We start from the raw sequence: 26,398 nt of genomic DNA, 5'->3' as shown, positions 1-26,398 counted from the left end.
ACCAAATTTTAGTTTTTTTCAAGTGTATTCATGCAAACATTGCGCAGACCCTAGTAATATCTACTGTGAATGCCTTGCAGAACAGCTGTTCGATTGATAAACTCTACTAATAGGTTATAAAACACCCCAGAATTCGGCAGCATTTATTAAACTCCTCAAAAAATGCAAAAGAAACGTATTAGCACCTCAAGTCTGCTTGATAAATTGCATCGCGGTGCCGTCTACACCTGCTTAGGTATCACACTCTATGGTACCTTCTTGTTGGGTATGAGGGGATGGCGTTACTACACTGTGGTTCGTCCAGAAAGGCAGCAGGCGGATCTCAAGATGTTGGAAGAGGGAGCTCCAACACAGAACAACGATACAGCAAAGGAACTAAAATGTTGAATCTAAATAATTTATTTGTTGGCTGTTGCTTTTTAAGTTCATAATGATACTAATAAATAATGATTACTTTAATATAAAGTATTATAAATTAAACTAATTGCGGCCGTTTGCCGGTCTTGCTTGTTGTATTGTGCAACTTGTTAGTTGGTTGTTTTGGATGCTTCCGTTATGGTAGGATGCAATAATGTCAATAGTTCGATTGATGCCGTGGGTCCTATGTTATGTCTGCTTAACCAATTCAATATTTTCTGGTGCAATGTTTCGGTAGCCACCGGAGCTTCGGGAGCAGTTGTTTTTAAAGTCATTGGGTGCAGGGGTGAAGGTGAGCGCAGGTTTGGCTTGATGTCCTCATGCTCTGACTCTGAGTCGGTTAAATCAACAAATTGCTCTTGTCCCATCATAAAAGGTTTAATATCTATGTGACCATTATGTTGACTAAAACTATAATCATCCGCCTCGACTAATTCCCTTTTCATATTAACCTCATGGTCAATGTGAATGTCATCATCATCATCACCACCACCTCGGCCATAAATAGCTTCGGGCACATGAACCTCATTAGATATGTGGGTTTCTTCATCCGTATTAGACGCATAGAATGGTATTTTGCGATGCAATACTTGATTTTCATTAAAGTCCATATTCATGCGTATTTTCCACTTCTCAAGCCAACCTGTGGAAGCTTTGAAATCAATTTGCATGCGATCTGCAATTTCTTTAGCCTTTGTTTTAATTTGTGATCTAGTTAAAGTTGCGCCTTCCTCCATTTGTTTAAGCACCCAAGAATTCAATTCCACCTCACCCTCTTTGAATATACCGCCTCTGACCCTTTTCATTTGTAAATTTTGACCTATGGCAGCAAATTTAAGTATCTTCTTTTCATCAGCCACAATTTGGGACATGGCAGATTGAGAGAGGCGATATTCAATAATCAAATCTTGTCTTCTTTCACCATTTTTCATGCGTTGTAAAATTTCCAGCTTTTGCAGTAGCGTAAGAAATGTTTTCTCTTTGCGATATCTTCCGGTGCTGGTAAGAACATAAACAGGATCATAACTGTAAGGAACTTTTCTGCCAGAGGTGGAGGGGGATGTGTTTGAAGATATCGGTGGACTTTTAGGTGTTGGCTGTTTCATTTGCTCCAAATGGGGGCTGGCGTGGGCTTGCTGCGGTGTCTGCTGATTTTTTGATAGTGTTGACTCAACAAAGTCTAGGAAACTTGGTTGATTTTGTTGTTGTGCAAAACTTTCGCGATATTCTTCGTCTTCAGACATTTTTAATCTCTTAGTGTCAGCAGTTGGTATTTGCATTTCGTTGGAGCTTTCCTTTCTCTCCAATAAAAGACCTTTTAAAATGTCCTCATTTGCCACAGAATTGATGAATGGATCGGGATCATCTGTTTTATATTTCTTGCAAAATTGAACGTTTTCCCTTTCTTTCCATTTATAAAGCCAACCGGCTGATGGCTTAAAATCTTGTCCCATATTGCGAGCCAACTCCTCGGCCTTTTCTTTAACTGCAGCCGCTGTTATGGTATAGTTATTGCGTTTCATTTCCTGTGCCCACTTACTCAAAGCTTCATCGATTTCTTTGTATGTGACCATAGCCACCCGCTTACGGTTTAAATTCTTTCCCTCCTCGGCCAATTCCAGTAAAATTTGTTTATTCACCAGCACCCTTGCAAGAGTAGATTGGCTGCATTTAAATTGTTCGCCAATTTCCTTGCGAGACACACCAGCCTCTAGTTGCTTTAAAATGGCAAGTTTTTCTTGGAAGGAGATGGCTTTGATGGTCTTTTTCGTCTGCAAATCTGACTTTGAAATGTAGGAAAATTATGGCATCCACATGGGAAAGACGAAAAATATGTCCAACACTTACTTGATTTGTTGTCATTATAGGAATACTCCAAAATTATTGAAATTTCCCTTTTTTCCTAAACCTGTGTCTTGTGGAATTCTTGGTAAACAAAATCAACTAGCTTCTTTTTCTTAGGTCGTGGCATGCACAAATGAATGATAGCCCAATGGCTTTTGTTGGTGGTCATATTTCTCTATACGAAAAATACACTTTCATTTCTATATACAGAACTGAGAATAAAAACACATTGAATTAACTGTTCTTGTTCTCTCTAAACAGAAATGAGAACAAGGCGTTTGTTCGAGCTGACATTGGGAGGTGAATACAGAAGTGAACTATCCCGCACTTGCATTAAAATAAAATATGGTATCGGTATCAAATTCAAGTAAGTAAATTTAACGTTATTTATTATTTCCAAAAACTTTACAATGGTCATGTTTTATTTTTCTTCTATTCAGTGCAAGTCAGATGTACTAGATAGTTTGGCAGTGCAAACTGATAACTACGAACCGCTTGTTTTGCCATGCATATAACTTAAACACAGCCTTGAAAATGTAATCTTTAACGTAATAGTTTGTATAGTAATTGATATTTGGAATGTGGTAAATTCCGCAACTTTATTGAGTTGTCATCCTTTTTTGAATAGTTGTTATAAGGGACCTCGTTCAAACACTTGAAACCACAGTATGAAAATATCTTTTGAGAAAAATTACCAGTTGCATCGGCTTTCATAACCTAAAAAGGTAAGAACATTTTATATAGAGTGATTTGAATAACGAATATTGTAATTAAAAAAAACCCCTTTGCAAAACACAGCGGAAATCCTAAACTCTTTAGGATATGTAGGTAAGGGGTAAGGTAAGAGTGGCAGTCCTTTACAGACTCACTTGGACAATTTTAGTCCATTGTGATACCACAGTAGCGACAAACTAAGGCCTCTGCTGGGAATCCAAAACACGACTGCCGCACGGCAATCCGAGCACGCTATCAACTCTGCTACAAGGCTGGTCTGAGCCAAAAAATGTCTAACAGCACAGTATGATGAATAACAGTATCATTTAGGGGCACTTCTGTTCAGTAGATAGTAAGAAAGACTAATTTTCCAGCATATGGAGGTCAATTGCTTACGTGCTGATGTGAGACGCAGTTATAAAAAATGCATCACCTTGTTTGTAAAAGAACGCATATCCTGTTGATTGGAACAATAGCATACTGTACCCAGTGACAACAAGGGAAAGAAAACTCTTTAGGTACACTATTCAAAAAGTATCAGTTTTCGCCTTATCATATACAGGACATTGACCACCATTTTTGTCAATCCCGTAGAAGCCGATTCTATAAACCAGATTGAGCCGATGAAGTTATATGTGTGTTTAAGGTTAAATACACATATTGTACGATTGAGTTGTGTAAGTGACTGATATCCACAGTTGATGAGGCAATAGGACATTTTAATGGGCAACCGTAGCGCATAGATAAGCCAGTTCCCAATGACGCTGAAGGCGTTGATTATCCCTAACTGGACTGTATATAGGAAGTCCCTTATTGATAATTGAAAAATCTCCATGATGCTTCATAATGTTATGTATGTGGGTAAATTTCTCATACTTGATTGCCGTCGTGTAACGTGTATATACCATACCGGCACGGTAAGGTTATGGGAGGTCTGCTGGGATCAGTGTACGGAACTGCGATAAGATTCGGCGATGGCATGTATAAGATTCGGCGATGGCATGTACGGGCTTGCGTGAGGAATAGGCGTTTCCAGCTTTTCTGTTTCTGTTTTTATTCGTGTATAACCTCTAGATATGGTTCGATGTCTCACATCTCCTTTCTCTTCTCCTTCTTTCATAATGGGCCAAACTGACCTTTGAGTGAACTCACATATGGTCGGCAAACCATTCAACTTAACCTAACCTAACAAACGGAATGACGAAGTTAGTATACCCCCTGATGGAATATTTCCGGCGGAGCCTCATCTGGTCAATATTTTCACAGCGTGCCTAGGACTTGCATATACTCCGAAAGCCTGGCAGGAGGCAAGGGTGGTGTTTATACCCAGGCCAAAGGCCAACAGACCCATAAGCATTACTCCCTTTCTACTCAAAACCGCGGAACGTATTGTGGACACCATGATAAAGAATAGGACATCCAGCGAACTGCTCAAATACAAACAGCATGCCAATGTCAAGGGAAGGTCGGTGGAGACTACCCTGCACGAGGTTGCCCATAAAGTAGAAGAATCCTTCGATGCCAAAACGTACACCCTGGCGGTATGCATTGACATCGAGGGGGCTTTAAGCAATGTGCGGACCGACATACTGATTCAATCCTAAGACCAGTACTGGGTGGACCCGGTCCTTAGAGACTGGATAAACCATTTTCTAAGGAACAGGTGGATAAATTGTGTGTCCCATGGCATAAATATAAGGGAGAAAGTGGCACAAGGCACGCCACAGGGAGGCATTTTATCGCCACTCCTATGGGTGACCACCATAAATGACCTATTAAAATGCTGACTGAGGAGGGATTTGAACCCGTCTGTTACGCAGACGATGCTATAATACTTCTAAGCGGTAAGGATCCGAACGAGCTATGCAGAAAGGCCGAAAGGGTCTTGCATAGACCCAGAGGTCTCAATGTTAACCCAGAGAAGACTGAAATATGACTGTTCACGAGGAAGACGAAGGTGGGCCAATTTAACGCACCACGTTTCCTCAAAAAGACGATTTCAATATCTGACAAGGTCAAATATTTGGGTGTGTTCTTGGACAGGAAACTGAATTGGAAGTGTCACATTCAGGAGCATACTGAAAAGGTTCACAGATGTTGGGCACTATAGGCTCGAAATGGGGCCTGAATCCGAGGATTGTCCACTGGCTCTACAGGAGCGTGATAAGACCAATACTAACTTACGCCTCAATAGTTTGGTGGACTGCTATGGAGAAAAAGTGCAACATAAGGATCATACAACAGGTTCAGAGAACATGTTGTCTTGGCATAGGCGGAGCGATGAGAACCACGCCCACTAGGGCACTGGAGGCTATTCTAGATATCCGACCCATTAACATACAGATTAAGTGTGAGGCAGCCACTGCGGCTATGAGACTTAAGGTGAGGGGAAAATGGATTGAGGATGGAAGCAGCTCATACCATCGCGGTATAATCGAGGCGACGATAGGAAACTTGGAAGGAAGGGAAGAGGTTTCCAATCGGATACCTGAGATGAACCTTGAGGCCGAGTGCGAGGCACTGCTGCCAGCGGCACAGTCTTGGATTGACGGAACTCTAGTATTGCCATTTGGAAGATCATGTTACACGGATGGATCAAAGCTAGTAGACAGAGTGGGCCTGGGGTCTACATTGGGAACTCAGGGACTGAGATCTGTTTTAGACTGCATGACCATAATATGATCCTGCAGGCGGAGATCCGGGCGACCACGGAATGCTTGAAGTGGTGTGGTGCTAACGCGAGGCCGTCGAGTTTGAAGATCTTTATCGACAATAAAATTGTCATAAGGGCAATAACAACCAGGACGGTAATATCACCAAAAATCTTGCAGTGTAAGAAGGAGATTAACGCCTTCTCTGGGGATGGCAAAATCCGCATCGCTTGGGTGCCGGGCCATAAAGGAGTAAGGAGGAATGAAATGGCAGCGTGTCAATAAACTTGGTTAACCCGAAGCCTTTCGGGTCGACGCAGCCCGAGTTAAGGGAGAGGGCGACTAACTTAAAATTTTCTTTTTAGAGTTTACTTTATAGTATTTAGAGCGCACAACAAGCCGATTACTGGCTAAGGCGTATGTCCATTGTGGCATGGGGCGGATTAATATCTGCACCCCCTTTTCAACCTAACCTAACTAGTATACCCCCGTCCTATGGTGGAGGGTATAAAAGGTAAATGGCACAGATCAATTTAACAATTGATTATCGATTTCAATAAAAATTTTGAATATATGATGCAAATTTGATTCTTTTGTTAGATTTCTAAAAACCCCAATTAAAAATCACTCCTTAATTTCATTGATCGATTACTCGAGATGTTAAAAAGGTAATGTCAACATAGATCAATGCAATCCTTTCCTATTGTGATATGTATACGAAAATTTGACCATTCGATACATTTTCTTACCTTATGGTCCTTATTGCCAGCTACTATTTCACTTAGACGAATCAATTGTTTACCCATGATGCGTCCATTATAATTTCTGCTATCAACCGAAAGTAGGCGTGTCTCGAATACTTTTCTGGTTTTACAAAGATCAAAGATATTGTTCTTCATATTCTCTTCCAATTGCAATTGGAGTATACTTTGCAAATGCGAATCTTTTATTTTAGTTAAGCAATTTTTTAAATCCTGTAGGTACTCGGGATTTGCAACACCATTGAGAACAATGCCAACAATCTAAGAATTTGAGTCAATACATATTAAATTCTCATTTATTGACACTTCCATACTCACATTCCCTTGGCTGTTAAGGGCCATTAGGCTTAGTTCATCGTTGAGCGTTTTATATGTAAAATATTCTACAAATTCATCGCCTCCCTTACGTATGCACTCGCAAATTGTTTTATTTAATGGATCGGTTTGTGCACACATATCCCTTAAATGAAACATTACATCCTTATAGCGATCGAGAGTTATGAGTCTGTAGTCTAAATTAATGAAATTTTTAGCCATAGGCAAAATACTTCGTCTAAACATTTTAGATGATTAAGATTTTGATTTTTTTTTGAAAATTTTTGAGGCAATTGAAATTTTTAATATTTTTTTAGCATATGAAAGAAAGAAATTTGTTTTTAAAATTTAATAAACCAATGTATGTATGTATGTCAGTTTGTTGAATGTTATTTCCAACGCTTCAACCCAAGGTAAGACTTATTGAATAAGGTGACCGCATCGGCAGAAATATCCGTTTTTATGCGAAGTAGCAGCAAATGCGGAGCAAGCGGCTCGCCACAACGAAGGATACATGTGCAATCCCACAAAACCCATGCGATTGGGGCGCTGGGCCAGTAACCCGCCCCCGGAAAACTATGAGCAACAAAGGGAAAGTAAAAACGGACCCCCCAAACTTTGACGACACACGCAAACGAAAAAAGGGCCATGATTTGCGGACCTGCACCTGGAGTGTCCGCACTCTTTATAGAGAAGGTGCAGTATACGCGCTGGCGGATGTATTAGAGTAGTACAAGGCAGATATTACCGCCTTACAGGAAGTGCGTTGGACTGGGAATGGCGTCACTACAACACTAAACGGTGATGAACTTTACTACAGCTGCCATAACACGAGACATGAATTTGGCTGTGGATTTGTGGATAGTCGGAGACTGAAACACCTTGTCTCCAGCTTTACTCCGGTGGATAAGAGGCTAGCCACAATCCGCATAAAAGCCAAATTCTTCAAGACTAATTTCTGCCCATGCCCCGATGGAAGACAAAGACGAGCAGACCAAGGATATTTTCTATGAGCGCCTAGAGAGAGTATATGACCGCTGCCCCGCCCATGATATTAAAATCGTTCTGGGAGATTTTAATGCGAATATAGGGAAGGAAGACATTTATGGTCCAACAGTTGAAAATGTAGCTTCCAAGAGATAACGACTAGTAATGGGTTGAGGCTGTTTGATTTCGCTTAGTTAGTAGCCCCAGATTTCAACATAAAAATATTCACAAGGCCACATGGCTGTCACCCGATCAAAACACGAGGAACCAAATTGATCACGTTGTGATAGATGGAAGGCATATATCCACCGTGTTAGATGTACGATCGATCCGTGGAGCGAATAAAGATTCGGGTCATTACCTTGTTGCAGCAAAGGTTCGCACCCGTTTGAACATGGCGAGGAAAGTACGATCTGACACTGCACGGAAGCTGGACATTGAAAAGCTGAAAACACAACAAATTGCAGCGGCATACTCCACTCGACTGACCCAACTGCTTAATGAAAGCACTCCTTGTTTCGATGATATAATGGCGCAGTGGCAAACTATTTCCCACTCCATGGAAAATGCCGCGAAATCCGTACTTGGGTACCGGAAGCCTCCTCCAAGAACCATGGTTATAATGCGTTATATAGAGCAACCCTGCAATCAGTAGCAACGAGGTATCGGGAGAAAAGGAGAGGAAAAACGAAAACGAAATTTTACCAAAGAATGGAACATCAAACCGATGGCTTTGGTGCAGGCACATCCTCCTGCAGAGGCAAAGAAAGAAATCTGGTAACTGATACAGATAACATGCTGAGGATATGGAAAGAACATTTTACCCAAATGCTAGTGTCCGATGTTGGCGGCGAAGAGTATACCGCAGAACCAATCCCTGATGATGGTATAGAATGTTTACCTCCTAGTCAGAATGAGGTGCAAGTAGCAGTGACCCGACTAAAGAACAACAAGGCAGCAGGAGCCGACGGGTTACCCGCTGAACTGTTTAAGACCGGAGGCGACACGCTGATAAGGCGTATGCATCAGCTTATCGGCGCAATCTGGCTAGAAGAACGCATACCCGATGATTGGAACCTCAGCATACCGTCTTGTCTCCTTTCTTGTGTACGGGACATAGTACACAAAAAGGAGACAAGACGGTATGTGTCAACTACAGAGGAATAAGACTCATCCCCATAGCATACAGGATACTTTGGAGCGTACTGTGTGAACGATTAAAACCTAAAGTCAATGAGATAATTGGGCCCTATCAATGTGGCTTTAGACCTGGTAAATCCACCCTGGACCAGATATTCACACTGCGCCAAATCCTGGAAAAAACCCCAGAAGGACAAATCAACACCTACCATCTCTTTGCTGACTACAAAGCCGCCTTCGATACTCTTTTACGTTTAAAGGTATTTCAAGCCATGTCTGAGTTTAGTATCCCTGCAAAATTATTAAGACTCTGCAGACCATTGCGATGTCAAAGTCCTGACATCGCAATGGCTTTTCAGGACTTTCAGTAGTGAGAGCGGCAGCTCCATCACTTCTAGGAGATGTCGCCTGAACATACCAAATTATTGGGTTGCCCAAAAAGTAATTGCGGATTTTTTAAAAGAAAGTAAATGCATTTTTAATAAAACTTAGAATGAACTTTTATCAAATATACTTTTTTACACTCTTTTTCTAAAGCAAGCTAAAAGTAACAGCTGATAACTGACAGAAGAAAGAATGCAATTACAGAGTCACGAGCTGTGAAAAAATTTGTCAACGCCGACTATATGAAAAATCCGCAATTACTTTTTGGGCAACCCATATAGTACCATGTTAATCTTTCGGGGGTTTACGTCAAGCCCATTGGCCAATTTTGTCAGCATTCTGTATGCACTCTGTGCAGTCACACATCATGATGACAACGTCATCCTCTTAGCCAACAAATTTAAACCGTCTAAATGACCTGAAAGTCCCACAAATATCCAAGGGACAATAAGGGGTACACAACCCCTCCTTGTGGTGATTGTACTCTTTTCACAGTCTTCCTATTTGAGCCATTTGTTAGAATACATTAATTATTCCGCCCATCAATATCAGCATTCACTTGGTACCTGTTGAAAGTAGTTTCCCTCTGATGTTATTTTGAATTATTTGAATTGATTATCTAATTTACCTTACCTTATTTTGAATTACCATGTAATAGTTTTTAAGTCACTGTTGAAACATCCCAGTATTCCAAATTAATAGTATGGCAACAAGTTAACCATCCTCTTTGTGTGTTGTTGTATTGAGTGGAGGCCGATGCTTCTTGGTGTTGCCACGAAGAAGTCTCGATCTCTTTTTACTACAGCATCACATCCAAGTGGTTGGTTCTCTGCAGCTTTTTATCATCTACATAAAATGTAAGTTGTATCCCATACACCCCTCTAAATAAAAGACAACCATATCATCCCATTTTGAACTCAATCATCTCGGGTTTTCATTTAAAAGGCAAGTGAGGTGATTCATTCCTCAATAAACTTGAAGCTTTTATTTTATTTGAAATAAAATAAAAAATATAAATAGTGAATTTGGAGTAATTTTCAAACAAAACGAAAAATATACTACATCTCCGTAGTATGAATTTGCCATGTGCAAAGTTTCTCCACATTAATGACACAAATCCCAGCTCATTTACTCCCAAATAGCTAAAATCCCTTATTGATATTGAACATGGTCCTTCGAACCCTTATTGAACACAGCTTAATGGTTAAATACCTCAAAAGTTCATTTTGTTAGTATCACGGAAACCCTAACTCGCTGTAACAAATGTCAAACTGTCGTTTTTTTACATGTGCCAAGACCGAAAGGAGAATTATAAGTTTTTATTAAATATTTTTCATCAGACAACGGAAAGTTAGTTCAAGATCGTGAAATCGGTGGAAAACTATTGTTCTCCATCCCACGCAACGAGAACGCGAAGAATTGCTGAAATTTTTAGTTACAAGGCCCTGACACGTGTAGGTAACGGTTCAAGGCCACCAACCTTGGAAACGGGCACATTCTGCAGGAACTGTACACTTCAGCAAAACCACAAAATTAATTAATCGATAATAAAGGCGGCGGCATCGTAACTTCCAATTACAGGAAGCCCCATCATCGCATAAAGTAATGTGAATAATATCCAATATTTCTTTTGGAAAACATACAGAACGTACATAAATACGTAGTCTTCGCCTGAACCACGTTATCTAAATGTATGTACATCCCTGTTTAAAAGAGGAGGCGACAAAATTTCGAAAGGCTTGTACAACTAAATTGTTCTCACCGACTCATTCCTCCAAGTCAATAGACAGGGACACCCAATTTCTAAACCCTTTCAACTGCACCACCTCGTCAGCAGTATATTTTCTTTGGTGATGTCCCGCTGGATTAATGATGTAAGTCCAATTCCAATTTTTAGCTAGAAAGATAAGTGAAAAAATATGAACCATCTCATTTCTTACGGCTGAACAATCCAAGTTCCCTCCGAGAAAGATACAGGCGAACGAAAACTACCATCTTTCGGTAGAATTTAGTTTCATGATAGTTTTACTACATTTGCCTACAGATTTCTGGACACACCATCAAAGCCTAACACATTTTCACCAACATTCACAATAGGCGTCATCAATTTTTTTTTTTGCATGTTTATAAGCCAATATAGGAGAAACTCAACACATTCCGATTAGACTAATAATTGTTGAATGCAAATGCCCAACACAATAACCACCTTTGAACAATCACAGATCTCCATTTATTCTAAATGGAATCTGGAATAATAAACTGGAATCATCCTTAAAGTACGCCACACTATTTCTACATTAGTGATTCACAATAACACACATTTGGTACCATATATAATTTTTCACCTTTTGCACAAGCTGGTTATTTATGTTAACTGGAGTTGTACTATGCAATAGTATTTGATTCTAATTTATAAATCTATTCTCGATTAGAACCCTTATAAAGGCCGCTAGAGACTAATTTTTGGCACACATGCTGGACGTTTTAACTGGTATGAAATTCATCTACAATAACTTGTATTGCCCCCTGCATGCGGAATCTGTTTTCTTCTAATTGCAATGTAAAGATAATATACACGCAGTATTGGTTTGAATCAGTATTTTTTGGACCCAATTGATAAACAATCCCTTTGTTTTAAGAGATAACCCCGTTTGAATTCACAATACCTGAGTTTTATATTCCTCTTTTAAGCCAAGACACAAACCATTATGGAGGATTTTACATTTTATTCCGATGATTTGGTAATATTTTGTTCGGAATTTGATAACCTTGCAAAGACTGAAATTACGGACTCAATGCTTGAGGTAAATTTGCATGACTTGAACCATCGATGGTCAGAGGTGCAAAGGTCATATAAGGAACTTCTTATCAATAAGAAGGGCGACCTTGACCAGAAGTCATTGGAAGCGGCACGAGGCAAATATAGCACATGCACGAAGTCCTTTCATAATTGTAAGGCGAATATCTTCGACTTGCAGAAAACTTTTGTTGCTTCCCCTATAAGCTCCTCCTTTATAGCGAATGACATTCCAGCTACCGATTTAGCTATAAAGGTACCTCCCTGCGACACGGAGCTGTTCTATGGAGGCTACGAAGAATGGCCAGCATTTAGAGACATGTTCTCTGCGGTATATGTCGATCACCCTAGACTACCGCCTGTTCAAAAGCTTTATCACCTCCGCCTCAAGTGTCGCGGGCAGGCAGGAGAGATTGTGAAGAAGTATAAGCTCTGCGGTGAAAATTTTTGCTTAGCATGGGAGGCTTTGCGTATGAGGTACGAAAATAAAAGGATATTAGTGGACAATCAACTTAAAATTCTTCTAAATTTACCTCCCATTACTTCCGAAAGTTGTGAGTCCCTTCAATACTTGCGAAGCACAATTAATGACTGCCTCTCTGCTCTGAAGGCGCAGAATATCTCGACAAAGGACTGGGATCCTATACTTATTTACATTTGCTCCACTAAACTTCCCCACGAAACTCTCTCCCTGTGGGAACAGTCCCTGAAATCTCACAAGGAACTTCCAGAATGGGAACAAATGGACACCTTTCTCTCACATAGGTATGAAGTGGTGGAACGTTTGAATAGCATTCAAGATGCACGACCTGCAACTAAAGAAATTCATAGGGAAAGTACTACTGTGACCAAGAATGAAGCCAGTTTCCCGTGCAAGATATGCAAACTTAACCACCCATTGAAACAATGCCCAGAATTTAAAAAGCTTGACCCACAATCTCGAAGCACATTTGTCTCCTTAAATAACATATGCATTAATTGTCTCTCTTATACTCATACTCGGAAGAACTGTCAGAGCAAATTCACATGCAACACTTGTAACAAGAACCATCATTCACTACTGCATTTTACCCGAAATGGAGCTAGTTCTAATCAAAAAAGCTATAGTCCAAAATCACCGGTTAGCGACGAATCTCAGGCCCCAGAAGAAGCCCCGGATTCTTCTTATACGCATCACAGCAATGTAACTTTGGAAACAGCTTCACACTTTACTTCTAATGCTGACAATTCTTGGAAAGGAAACACTTTGCTACCTACTGCTGTTGTCCAAATAAAGCACAATGGTGATTTGTTAAAAGCAAGAGCTTTTCTTGATCAAGGCTCTGAGCGCTCTTTTGTTTCGAAGACTCTTCAGCAGCGATTAAAGCTTGTGGTTGAGAATAAGAATTTCCAGATCCATGGAATGGGTGGTGAAATTGTGGCAAATTCTAATTCCATATGTTCGTTAACTCTGTATTCAGAGAAGCATGAGATTGAGGTGAATTTGGGAGCGATAGTTGTCCCAAGAATCACAAGGCTTTTACCTAATTTCGAGATAGCCAAGTCACAAACCAATTTTAGTGGCATAGAGGGTTTGGAACTCGCAGACCCTGATTTCTACACTCCTGGGAATGTAGACTTGCTCCTCGGCAGCGATGTGATGCCCTCTCTTCTCATAAACGGGTTACGTAAGATTTCTGAATCTCTCCTTGCTCAAGCCACAATATTCGGTTGGATTATTAGCGGGCCTATTCAGTGTCAATCTGTTTCGGCATTCTCCATTGGAATTTCTGAAATGGATGACGAAGCCATTAGTACACAACTCAGAAGATTTTGGGAGCAGGAAGAGATACCGAATAAGATTCCCTTTTCGAAAGAAGATGAGTTCTGCGAATCTCTGTATTTGAAGACCACGTATAGGAATAAGGATGGCCGATATGTGGTTAAACTTCCATTCAAACCTGGGTTTCCACGGGAGATGCCTTTGGGGTGTTCTCGTTCTAAAGCCCTCATCCAGTTTATTGGTATGGAAAATTCTTTGAAAAAAAATTCCGAGTTTGCCGAAACTTATCGAAATGTTTTGGCCGAATATTTGACACTTGGTCATATGACACCAACATCATCTCAGGAAATAATTTCCCAAGGTTCATTTCACTCATATTATATGCCTCACCATGCGGTTATGAAGCCCGACAGTCGGAGTACTAAGCTAAGGGTAGTCTTCAATGCTTCAAGGAAAAGTAACTCAGGCAACTCCTTAAATGACATCTTATTAGTTGGACCAACCCTACAACTGGACCTCATGACCCTGATCGTTAATTGGCGGCTATATCAGTACGTTTTTTGCGGTGATATAGAAAAGATGTATCGCCAGATCTTGGTCCATGATGGAGACACTCCCTTTCAACGAATCGTCTTTCGGATGAACCCATGCGATCCCATTCAAGACTTCACACTCCGAACGGTGACATTTGGTGTAAATTGTGCACCATATTTAGCCATCAGGACATTATTACAGCTTGCCAAAGACTCTGAGGATCGTTTTCCTCAGGCAGCACATATTTTAAGAAATGAGACATACGTAGACGATATTCTGACAGGCTCTCATGATTTAAATTCGGCTATAAAAGTGCTCTCTCAAATCATTACGGTATTGGAATCTGCTGGATTTCATTTGAGAAAAATATCGGCAAACACCAAAGATATACTGGAATCCGTTCCCAACGAATCACTCTTAGATTGTGACTTTCTCAAGTTCGCAGAAACAAGCGGTACTAAAACGCTTGGAATACAGTGGAACGCGCTGAAAGATTGTTTTTCATATAAAATAGAACCCATAGAAAAACAATTAGATATTACAAAAAGAAAAATACTGTCCACTGTCGCAAAAATATTTGACCCGGCGGGGTGGATTTCGCCCATTATAATCCAGTCAAAAATGCTCCTACAACATCTCTGGTTGGAAGGAACTAAGTGGGATGAAAGCGTCAAACCCAATACCCTGCTCAAGTGGAATCAATTTGTAGATAACATACAGCTAATACCCAACATACATATTCCTCGCTGGGTAAAGTTTGCCCCCCTTGTCTCTACGCAGATTCACGGTTTCTGTGACGCGTCTGAGAAGGCGTATTGCGCGGTTATCTATTTACGTGTCCAAAGAAATCAATCAACGGAATCTAATTTATTTGTGTCAAAAACCAAAGTGGCTCCGCTAGAACCCGTAAGTCTACCAAGACTGGAATTGTGTGGTGCTCTACTTCTCTCTCGGTTGGTGAAAAAAGTACTGTCTCAACTCCCGATAAATAATTATGACCTCTACTTATGGTGTGACTCATCGATTGTCCTCGGCTGGTTAGAAAAACCGCCATCATCATGGAAGACATACGTCGCTAATAGGACAGCAGAAATTATTCGAAATATTGGTAACATTTCATGGCGTCACATTCGATCAGCAGACAATCCAGCAGATGTGGGTTCTAGGGGTTGTAATACTATGGACCTCATGCAGAATTCCTTGTGGTGGAAGGGTCCAACATGGCTTATAGAGCCGCCAAACGAATGGCCAAAGTCTCTTCCTGCATATATTGACCCGCCCGAAAAGAAAAAGATAAATGTTTTCCATATGAACGAAATTGTAGATCCCTTAGAAAGATTTTCAAGGTGGGACCGCGCCATACGAGTAATTTGCTATGTACGAAGGTTTTTGCATAACTCCCACAAAGAAAAACGACAACAACACACTCAAGACTCCAAAATTATAACACATTCCGAATTCACCGAAACAAAAAACTTGCTAATTACTTTGGCCCAAAGGCAGTACTATGGCAAGGAATATCATTCACTTTTGACGTCAAAACCTATTAGCAAGAAAAGTCCTTTATATTCTCTAAATCCTTTTATTGATAAATGTGGGGTACTCAGAGCCTCAGGCAGAATCTCAAATTCAGATTTCGCCTTTAACGAACGCCATCCCATCATAGTCCCCGTAAAGTCCAAATATTGCACTTTATTAATCGAGTTTACTCACATTTTTTTGATGCACGCCGAACACAACCTAATGATAAGGACAATTCGAAGCGAATATTATGTATCGAGGCTTAGATCAGCAATAAAGAAATGCATACATCAATGCAAAACTTGCATTGCATATAAACAGCGCCTCCAAACACAGTTCATGGCAGCATTGCCTATTGAACGAAGCAAATTTTCCCCTCCGTTCACCATAACAGGTCTAGATTTCGCGGGACCATTTCCAATAAAGGTGTCTCGACTACGACAGGCTACATTTCTTAAAGGTTATGTTTGCATTTTTATTTGTCTAAGTACGAAATCCATCCATTTGGAACTCTGCTCGGACCTTTCATCTGCCTCATTTCGGGCTGCCTTTGTAAGATTTGTTGGAAGGCGAGGCCTGCCACAAAAGTTGATGTCGGATAATGGTACTAATTTTGTGGGGGCTGAGAGAGCATTTAATTTCCAATATGTCCATTTTCTCAAAGCCATATCCAAGGATATTGTTGAAAAGTACGCTACACATGGATTTCAGTGGACCTTTATTCCTCCCAATGCCCCACATATGGGGGGAATTTGGGAAGCTGGGGTGAAATCCTTTAAAATGCATTTTCGGAAAGTAACCCAGAATGCCAAATACACGTTCGAGGAATTTTGCACCCTTTTAGTACGAATCGAGGCGGTCTTAAATTCTCGACCCCTATCACCGATGACGGACGACCCTTTGGAATTATTAGCCTTGACCCCAGGTCACTTTTTACGAGGTGCTCCTATGGTTGCTATGCCGGAGGCTACTGACGAGACATTTCCTATTGTAGACAAATGGGATAAACTCAAATCTATCCAACACCAATTTGCTCGGAGGTGGAAGGATGAGTACATTAAGGAACTTCAAAGCAGATACAAGTGGCAGCGTTTGCAAAAGAATTTATCCGTAGACCAGTTCGTCCTTATTAAAGACGACTCCTTGCCTCCGTGTGAATGGCGGTTGGGTCGCATTACAAAAGTTTATCTAGGACCAGACGGTCTTGCCCGGGTAGCTGATATAAGGACTCAGCTTGGGACCTTAAGGAGACCAATAGTAAAATTGTGTATTTTACCATATAATGCTCCTCAATCTTAAATATTCCTTACAATCGTTTCTGTCAAGACGTACCTATTTGAAATTATCATTATTTCATATCATCACACAAAATTTTGTCTTCCACAGGGACAGAAGAAATTCCAGAATCCATCAATGCCTAATTTGTAAAAATTATCACCCTCTTAGATATTGTAGACAGTTCTTAAAAATGGCGGTCAAAGATCGTCGTCGTGCTGTTGTTCGCCATAAGTATTGCTTAAATTGTTTGGCCCGTTCGCATAAAACAGCACAGTGCACATCAACTAATTTATGCCAACGTTGCGAAAGGGGACACCACACCCTACTCCATGAACCAATTCAACAAAGACTACAACCAGAACGATGCCGAGCTGACAGAAGAAGAGTTCTAAAAAACAAATGCCAACGTCCAACTACACAATTGCGTCCAGCCGAGAGAGGTGGTCATAACTCAGCAAATTCTAGACTACGTTATGGTAATAACAGTAATTCAGAAAAATCTCAACGGTGCCTGGAGAAAGCTTTTCGTATATTGAACCAGCTCAAACGCGCTCTATAATTGTTGCCCTTTCCGGCCAAGGGGGGCAGGATGTTGAAAGTAGTTTCCCTCTGATGTTATTTTGAATTATTTGAATTGATTATCTAATTTACCTTACCTTATTTTGAATTACCATGTAATAGTTTTTAAGTCACTGTTGAAACATCCCAGTATTCCAAATTAATAGTATGGCAACAAGTTAACCATCCTCTTTGTGTGTTGTTGTATTGAGTGGAGGCCGATGCTTCTTGGTGTTGCCACGAAGAAGTCTCGATCTCTTTTTACTACAGCATCACATCCAAGTGGTTGGTTCTCTGCAGCTTTTTATCATCTACATAAAATGTAAGTTGTATCCCATACACCCCTCTAAATAAAAGACAACCATATCATCCCATTTTGAACTCAATCATCTCGGGTTTTCATTTAAAAGGCAAGTGAGGTGATTCATTCCTCAATAAACTTGAAGCTTTTATTTTATTTGAAATAAAATAAAAAATATAAATAGTGAATTTGGAGTAATTTTCAAACAAAACGAAAAATATACTACATCTCCGTAGTATGAATTTGCCATGTGCAAAGTTTCTCCACATTAATGACACAAATCCCAGCTCATTTACTCCCAAATAGCTAAAATCCCTTATTGATATTGAACAGTACCTATCTACGGCTACAATAACCTAATGAAAACTATTTAAACCAGCCATCTTGGTGGTTTTGTGGGTAAAGCCTCTGGAGCTAATTGGAATTTTTAAAATTTTTTTTAAATTTGTTATTTCTTGCTTCACAAGATCAAAAATTAATAAACTTCTTCCATCTTGCTCCGATTGGTCGAAGCAAATTTGCCGAACATTTGCTTCGACCAATCGGATGTTGCAGCAATTCGCCGATGCGGCCACCTTATTAAATACGCCTTTCTTGTTCACTACCATTGCTTTGCTCATATTGTAAAGCTCGACCTCACTTTGGAGAAAAAACTAATAAAGTAATCATATATACATGACCGACCTGTAATAGGTTTACATAAATGAAAGCAGAAATATTTTTTTTTTATAAGAATGTTGTAAAAATTGTTTTTACCGACCTACTTATGTAGACTAGCCTGGCTGATTTTTATTATTACCTTGTTGGTATACCAACAATTCCAATATTCACAAAACGATTATAAAGGGTGATTTTTTTGAGGTTAGGATTTTCATGCATTAGTATTTGACAGATCACGTGGGATTTCAGACATGGTGTCAAAGAGAAAGATGCTCAGTATGCTTTGACATTTCATCATGAATAGACTTACTAACGAGCAACGCTTGCAAATCATTGAATTTTATTACCAAAATCAGTGTTCGGTTCGAAATGTGTTCATTCACCGTAACGTTGCGTCCAACAGCATCTTTGAAAAAATACGGTCCAATGATTCCACCAGCGTACAAACCACACCAAACAGTGCATTTTTCGGGATGCATGGGCAGTTCTTGAACGGCTTCTGGTTGCTCTTCACTCCAAATGCGGCAATTTTGCTTATTTACGTAGCCATTCAACCAGAAATGAGCCTCATCGCTGAACGGTGAATGAACACATTTCGAACCGAACACTGATTTTGGTAATAAAATTCAATGATTTGCAAGCGTTGCTCGTTAGTAAGTCTATTCATGATGAAATGTCAAAGCATACTGAGCATCTTTCTCTTTGACACCATGGCTGAAATCCCACGTGATCTGTCAAATACTAATGCATGAAAATCCTAACCTCAAAAAAATCACCCTATATAAACCTACAAATGCTTCACACGCTATACACATATTTGTTCCATCCACGTATACTTAATGGGTCTATGTGCTCATATTACTTATACGCCACCCATGTCATGTTATGCCTATCTAAATGAATTACAAAATTTTTCATGCAAAATTCATTAAATTATGATACACAAATTCCATTTCATTGCAAACGCTTTAATGAATATTTGTTGTGGGTTGTAAAGTTTTATAGCGCGCATCGACTTAAATGTTCTTTTATTCTTATTTTAATTTTAATGATGATGATTAACACATTGCAAATAAACTTAATTTTGTATGACGAAATATTCTTACGTTTGTAAGTTTAAAACTACGAAAAAACTATAGACGTCCCTGTAAACAATTTATGCATACAGCAAATACCAGTGGTGGGCCCTGCACGGGATAGCTGTGAGCACCACCCAGGCTGGAACATTGAGGTCCCATCTTTGTGGTTTTTATTGCTGTCACGAGTAGCTTAGCTGAGAGCTACCGGGCGGGTTCACAGGTTGCGGTTAGTGTGCTTCATACGGAGTATTGTGACAATCAGCGGTATCGAGCGGAGAGTCTTAGTAAAAGTTCGGGCGGCACCGACTCTTGCACAAATACTGAGTGCCTATGAAGCTCGATGTGACAAGGCAAGTTATTGGCGCCTTTAAATAACCAATGGCCACACTGTTTCTACGGCGATCGGTCCTTTGGACCGGAACGAGCTTGCTCACCTACAGGGGCTTGACGAAGATCGCCACCTCCACATGAAAATGTGGCTACAACAATAACAACTGCCTTAATAGAGACGTAAAAAAATACGTTAAAAGATATTGAGCTGAAATTTGGCACAGATACGTCTTTTTGATGCACGCTGGTTTAGTTCTACCATATTTGGATATAGCTGCTATATAGACCGATCTGACGATAAAGTGTCTAATGCCCATAAATGCTTTATTTTTTATCCGATTTCGCTGATATTTGAAACAGTGAGTAGTTAAAGGCCTCCCAACATCTGACCCAAATATGGTTCAGATCGGACTATATTTAGATATAGCTGCCATATCGACTGATCTCCAAATAAATGGTTTGAAGCTCATAAAAGCATTATTTTTTAACCGATTTCGCTGAAATTTTAAGTAGTGAGTAGCTTTAAGCCTCCCAATATCTGACCTAAATATGGTTTAGATCGGACTATATTTAGATATAACAGCCATATAGACCGATCTGCCGATAAAGGGTCTGAAGCAAATAAAAGCTTTATTCATTACCCAATTTCACTGAAATTTGAAACAGTGAGTCGGTTTGAGCATGTCGATATCCGAGCTTAATATGGTTGATGTTGGACTATATTTAAATATAGCTGTGGTATAGACCGATCTGCCGATAAAGGGTCTGAAGCCCACAAAAAGCTTTATTTTTTATGCGATTTCGATGAAATTTTAAACAGTGGGTAGTTTTAGGTCTCCCGATATCTGACCCAACTATAGTCAAGGTCGGACAGTATTTATGTATGTTCGTCCGATTTTCATTAATACTGCAATAAAATGGTCATTTGTTAACAAACAGGGGGCCGACAACGAGACAATCACGGCGTCTCGGAGTATTGGAAAGACTAGGAGAAGCAAAAATCCTAACACTAAAATATCAGACAGTGCAGTAATGAGAGACCCAACATAGCCGACGACAGACCCATCACCGACTTAAAGATTCGGAATACTGTGATAGGTAAAGATCCTAATATTGAAACATTAGGCAGCGCAGCGACAGGAGTCTCAATGCAACCCAACGAACAGGGAGCCGATGATGGTACCATCACCTACTCCTAAGAAGCCCAATTACTTAATATTTGGAAGACTAAGATAGGCAAAGATCCTAGTATTGAAACATCAGGCAGTACAGGGAATGAAAACCCAATACAGCTTAACGAACAGAGACCCGACGATGGAACCATTACCGACTTTATAAAGAGTCGGAAGACTAGACTAGGCAAAGAACCTAAAACGATGACATCAGGCAATGACAGAAAGGTCACCTACTCCCAAGATGCCCATCTACTGGAGGACCAATGATTGAGGTAATCCAGATAAACCTCCACCAGAGCGAGACAGCGACATCCGCTCTGATGGAGAAAATCGGAAAGGGCAAGATTCATATTGCCTTAATTCAGGAGCCATAGACGAACCGGAACAAAGTTTCTGGACTGAACCATATCGGCCGAGGACCTCCGTTATTTGCCATAAAAATTTTAATTATACATTTTTTCCACAGAGTTGTCAACGTCGGATGCAATAGTGGAGCATACCTGTCATCACTTTATCTGCCTTTCGACTCTCCGACACCGCCACCCACGTCGGAGCTGCAACGGCTAATAAGGAAAGCTAAACAGACAGGAAATGAGGTACTGATAGGGTGCGATGCGAACTCTCACCACATTTCGTGGGGTAGTACCAACACTTATAATCGGGGCCAAGCCCTGGCATAGGTCTTGGATACTTACAACCTAATAACACTTAATATTGGTAAAACCGCTACCTTTGTTAATAGGATTAGGGAGGAGGTATTAGATGTGACGATATGTTCAGAAAATCTAATCGAAGAGGTTCACAATTGGAGGGTCTCCATGGAACATCTTTCTCTGATCATCGCTACATTAGGATTAGAAAAGCACGGCCAGCGCCGAATCCGATAAGCTCCTAGAATAAGTTGAAAACCAAATGGACAAAATTCGGAAGGCTACCCAGAAGAAGACTTGGGCGACATGATTTAGATTGTCCAAGCATAGAAGACATTGACGAAAATGTTAACAGGATTACGACTGCACTGGTGGGGTCCTTCGAAGACAGTTGTCCTCTTCGGGAAAGGAAATCAGCCCAAGAAAAACCCTGGATGACCGGGGAGATTCGCAATATTGGGAAAGAGGTCCGCAGACTTTTTAACAGAGCACGTCGTAAAAAACGGAAGTTTATTGGGATGTGTATTACACACGGCTCATGGAATACAATAAGATTACCAGAGCGGCAAAATGTGCCTCTCGGAAGCTTTTCTGCGAACAGGTCGATAGCGTTAATGACGCGGCCAAGATAAAAAAGTTTCTCTCAAAAACCCATGTCCAAACTGAATCTTTAGTAGACGACATGGGAGTGAGAGCAGAGACAACGGAGGACGTGTTGAGGCTTTTGATGAAAACCCATTTTCCACAGAATACGAAGGGACTCACGGAGACATCGGAATCTTGGAATAATGACGTTGATCGAAGGTTTATAATTACGGAATTTATGCATTGACATCGAGGGGGCTTTTAACAATATGCGGACCGACACACTGATCCAATCCTTAGACCAGTACCGGGTGGACCCGGTCCTTAGAGACTGGATAAACCATATGCTAAGGAACAGGTGGATAAATTGTGTGTTCCATGGTATAAATATAAGGGAGAAAGTGGCAGAAGGCACGCCACAGGGGGCATTTTATCGCCACTCCTATGGGTGACCTCCATAAATGACCTATTACGGATGGTGACTGAGGAGTGAATTGAACCCGCCTGCGATGTTATAATACTTCTAAGCGGTAAGGGTCCGAACGAGCTATGCAGGAGGGCCGAAAGGGTCTTGCATAGATCCAGAGGTCTCAATGTTAAAGCAGAGAAGACTGAAATATGTTCACGAGGAAGACGAAGGTGGGCCAATTTTACGTACCACGTTTCCTCAATAAGACGATTTCGAAATCTGACAAGGTCGAATAATTGGTTGTGTTCTTGGACAGGAAACTGAATTGGAAGTGTCACATTCAGGAGCGTATTGAGAAGGCTCACAGATGTTGGGCACTATGTAGACGGGCCGTAGGCTCGAAGTGGGGCCTGAATCCGAGGATAGTCCACTTGCTCTACAGCAATACTTACTTTCGCCTCAGTAGTTTGGTGGACTGCTATGGAGAAAAAGTGCAACATATGGACCATACAAGAGGTTCGGAGAGCATGTTGTCTTGGCATAGGGGGAGCGATAAGGACCCCGCCCACTAGGGCACTGGAGACTATTCCAGATATCCGACCCATTGACATACAAATTAAATGTGAGGCAGCCACTGCGGCTATGAGACGAGGATGGGAGCAGCTCATACCGTCTGCTCCCATAATAATGGAAGAGCTTTCCGATCCGATGAACCTTGAAGTCGAGTGCGAGGCACCGCTGCCATCGGCACAGTCTTGGATTGACGGAACCCTAGTATTGCCATCTGGATGATCATTGTCACGGATAGATCAAAGCTAGGGGACAGAGTGGGTCTGGGGGTTTACATTTAGAACCCAGGGACTGAGATCTGTTTTAGACTGTCTGACCATAATACGGTCCAGCAGGCGGAGATCCGGGCGATCACGGAATGCGTGATGTAGTGTGGTGCTTACACAAGGACGTCGAGTGTGAACATCTTTACCGACAGTAAAATTGCCATAAGGGCAATAACTTTTCAACGGCGGTTAACCGCCTAAGACGCTGGGTTCGAGTCTTGGCGAGAACATCAGAAAAAGTTTTCAGCGTTGGCCATCCCTTCCTAATACAGGCGACATTTGTGAGGTACTATATCTTGCAAAAGCTTCTCCCCAAAGAGGTGTCGGTCTACGGCACGCTGATTGAATCTTATATATGAACCTATATATAAATTTGTGTTTGTTTGTAGGTTTGTTTGTATGTTTGTGTGTTCCTTATAGATTCAGAAACGGCTGAACCGATTTTCTTGACATTTTCACAGATGGTGCATAATGATCCCGTGGTGAAAATAGGGTACTACATTTTTTGATATCTCCCTTACCCAAATTTTCAGAAACGCCAGATCTCGGAGATTGGTGGTGCGATTTAAGCGAAATTTTGTGTGCTCTCATATAGTACCCTAAAAATAAAAATTTGGTATCCACATTTCGGATAGGGTACCTTGAGGGGGCCGCCCCACCCTAAAACCTACCAAACATATATTTAGGCCAATCACGTCAATATGGGACTCAAATCAAAGGTATTTAGGATAAGAAAACGTACGTGATATCCAATTGTCGGGCCAAGTGCTAGGGGGACCACCCCAAGCCCCAAAACACCCCTAAATCGGACATATTTACCGACCTTGGCAAAATGGGTCTCAAATGAAAGGTATTTCCGAGTAGAATACGAATCTGATATCCAAATGTGGGACCACGTTTCTGGGGGTCCACCCCTTCCCCAAAACACCCCCTAAACAGGTCTTATTTACTGACCATGGAAATATGGGGCTTAAGTAAAAGGTATTTGAATGTAGAATACGAATCTGATATCCAAATATGGGACCAAGTGTTTGGGGGGCCGCCTTTCATCAAAAACATCCCCCAAAGGGGAAAAATTTACGACCATAGCAATATGGGGCTCAAATGAATGGTCTTTGGGAGTACAGCATGAATTTGATATCAATATTCGGGAAAAGTGTCTATGGGGCCACCACACCCCCACAACATCACCCAAATAGTAAATATTTGCTGACTATTGCAATATGAGGCTCAAATAAGAGGGTTTTTAAAGTGGAACACGAATCCTATATATATTTTCAAGGCCAACACCCCCCAAGCCGGTCATATTTGTCGACTATGGAAATATGGAGCTCAAATTAAAAGTATGTGGAAGTAGACCACGTATCTGATATCAACATTAGGAGCCAACTGTCTAGCGGACGTCCCACCACCATAACAACCCCCAAATAGGACATATTTGCTCACCAAGACAATTTGGGTCTTAAAGAGAGTGGGACTAAATATTCATAGTTTTTAGGTCCAATACCCCAAACAGGACATATGTGCTGACTTTTGCAATAAGGAGTTTAAATGAGATTAGAAAACGAATTTGATATCCAATTTGAGGGCAATGGCAATATGGGGTTCAAATAAATGATATATAGATATATGAGAATAGAGCACGTTGCTGATATATTTTCAGGGCTTAGTGTTTGGGGGACCACCTCAATCCCCTAAACACCCATAAATCGGGCATATTTACCGACCATGTCTATGTGGAGCTTAAATGAAAGGAATTGGGGGGTAGAGCAAGAATTGATACCCATTTTCGAGACCAATTTTCTGGGGGTCTACCCCTTTTCCTAAATACCTCACAAACAGCAATTTTTTACTGACCATCACAATATGGGGCTCAAATGAAGGTATTTGGGAGTAGAATACGAATTTAATATCAAAATTTAGGACCATGTATTAAGGGCATCATCCCTTTCCTAAAACACCCCCAAAGGAATAAAAATTTTCGACCATGCCAATATGTGGCTCAAATAAAAGGTATTTGAGATTAGAAAACGAATTTGATAACCTATTTTGGGGCCATGTGTGTGGGAGACGCCTTATCCTGTAAACTCTTCTTAAGCCAATGGCAATATGGGGTTTAAATAAATGGCATTTGAGGGAAGAGCACGATGCTGATATTTTTTTAGGGCCAAGTATTTGGGGGACCACCTGTTCCCCGAAAACACCACTAAATCAGAAATCATGAGAATATCGGGCTGAAATGAAGTATTCTAAGAATGGAGTACACCTTACATACAAACTTAAATTCGTAGACCAATAAAGATCATATGGGATTCAGATAAAGGCACTTATATTGTTGAACTCTTAGTCAAGTTAGCATGGTAATTCACGAAAAAATCTTCGAAAATAAATATTCCAAGGAAACTTTTGTTCCATATGAAGTAAAAGAAGGCGCAGCGGAGCGGGCCCGGGTCAGCTAGTACGGCTATAAAAAGGAGGTCCCTTATCATTGATCATAAACTTGAATCGGACAGCATTTATTGACATGTGAGAACTTTGCCCACTGTTCTTTAATGGAATGTAGGTGGGAAATTTGCATAGCGATCAGGCTGGTTCAGCGATAGGAATAGGAACACATCTTCCTTCTCCAATGAAATCGCAATGGGCTAGAATGTGTAAGGGAAACTGATTGCAGATTCCCACTAAAACCTTATCTAGACCTATAAGAAT

The 26,398-nt window shown here is 40.7% G+C and overlaps 4 protein-coding genes across 4 annotated transcripts; 2 read left to right on the top strand and 2 right to left on the bottom strand.

The window, feature by feature from the left end:
- The first annotated feature begins 80 nt into the window (after window positions 1-80).
- LOC106087563 (uncharacterized) lies at window positions 81-484 on the top strand. The gene has a single exon (XM_013252648.2). The coding sequence runs from the start codon at window positions 163-165 to the stop codon at window positions 385-387; it is 225 nt and encodes a 74-aa protein (XP_013108102.1). The 5' UTR covers window positions 81-162; the 3' UTR covers window positions 388-484.
- Window positions 377-2,468, bottom strand: LOC106087560 (uncharacterized). The gene is made up of 2 exons (XM_013252647.2): window positions 2,266-2,468; window positions 377-2,201 (listed from the first exon to the last, which is right to left on the bottom strand). Exons 1-2 carry the CDS (start codon window positions 2,278-2,280, stop codon window positions 528-530), a joined length of 1,689 nt encoding a protein of 562 aa, XP_013108101.2. The 5' UTR covers window positions 2,281-2,468; the 3' UTR covers window positions 377-527.
- A 156-nt stretch (window positions 2,469-2,624) lies between these two features.
- LOC106082099 (uncharacterized) lies at window positions 2,625-6,992 on the bottom strand. Its single transcript, XM_013244426.2, has 3 exons — window positions 6,707-6,992; window positions 6,377-6,649; window positions 2,625-2,979 (listed from the first exon to the last, which is right to left on the bottom strand). The coding sequence occupies exons 1-3, from the start codon at window positions 6,947-6,949 to the stop codon at window positions 2,806-2,808; spliced, it is 690 nt and encodes a 229-aa protein (XP_013099880.2). The 5' UTR covers window positions 6,950-6,992; the 3' UTR covers window positions 2,625-2,805.
- A 2,795-nt stretch (window positions 6,993-9,787) lies between these two features.
- LOC131996886 (uncharacterized) lies at window positions 9,788-17,127 on the top strand. Its single transcript, XM_059367071.1, has 2 exons — window positions 9,788-10,071; window positions 11,647-17,127. Exon 2 carries the CDS (start codon window positions 11,923-11,925, stop codon window positions 17,125-17,127), a length of 5,205 nt encoding a protein of 1,734 aa, XP_059223054.1. The 5' UTR covers window positions 9,788-10,071; window positions 11,647-11,922.
- The last annotated feature ends 9,271 nt before the right edge of the window (window positions 17,128-26,398 follow it).

This window comes from Stomoxys calcitrans, chromosome 4 (assembly GCF_963082655.1).
Source record: "Stomoxys calcitrans chromosome 4, idStoCalc2.1, whole genome shotgun sequence".
Classification (NCBI taxonomy): Eukaryota; Metazoa; Arthropoda; class Insecta; order Diptera; family Muscidae; genus Stomoxys; species Stomoxys calcitrans.
Note: the sequence above shows the minus strand (reverse complement) of the source record. Positions and strands in the feature narration are given on the sequence as shown.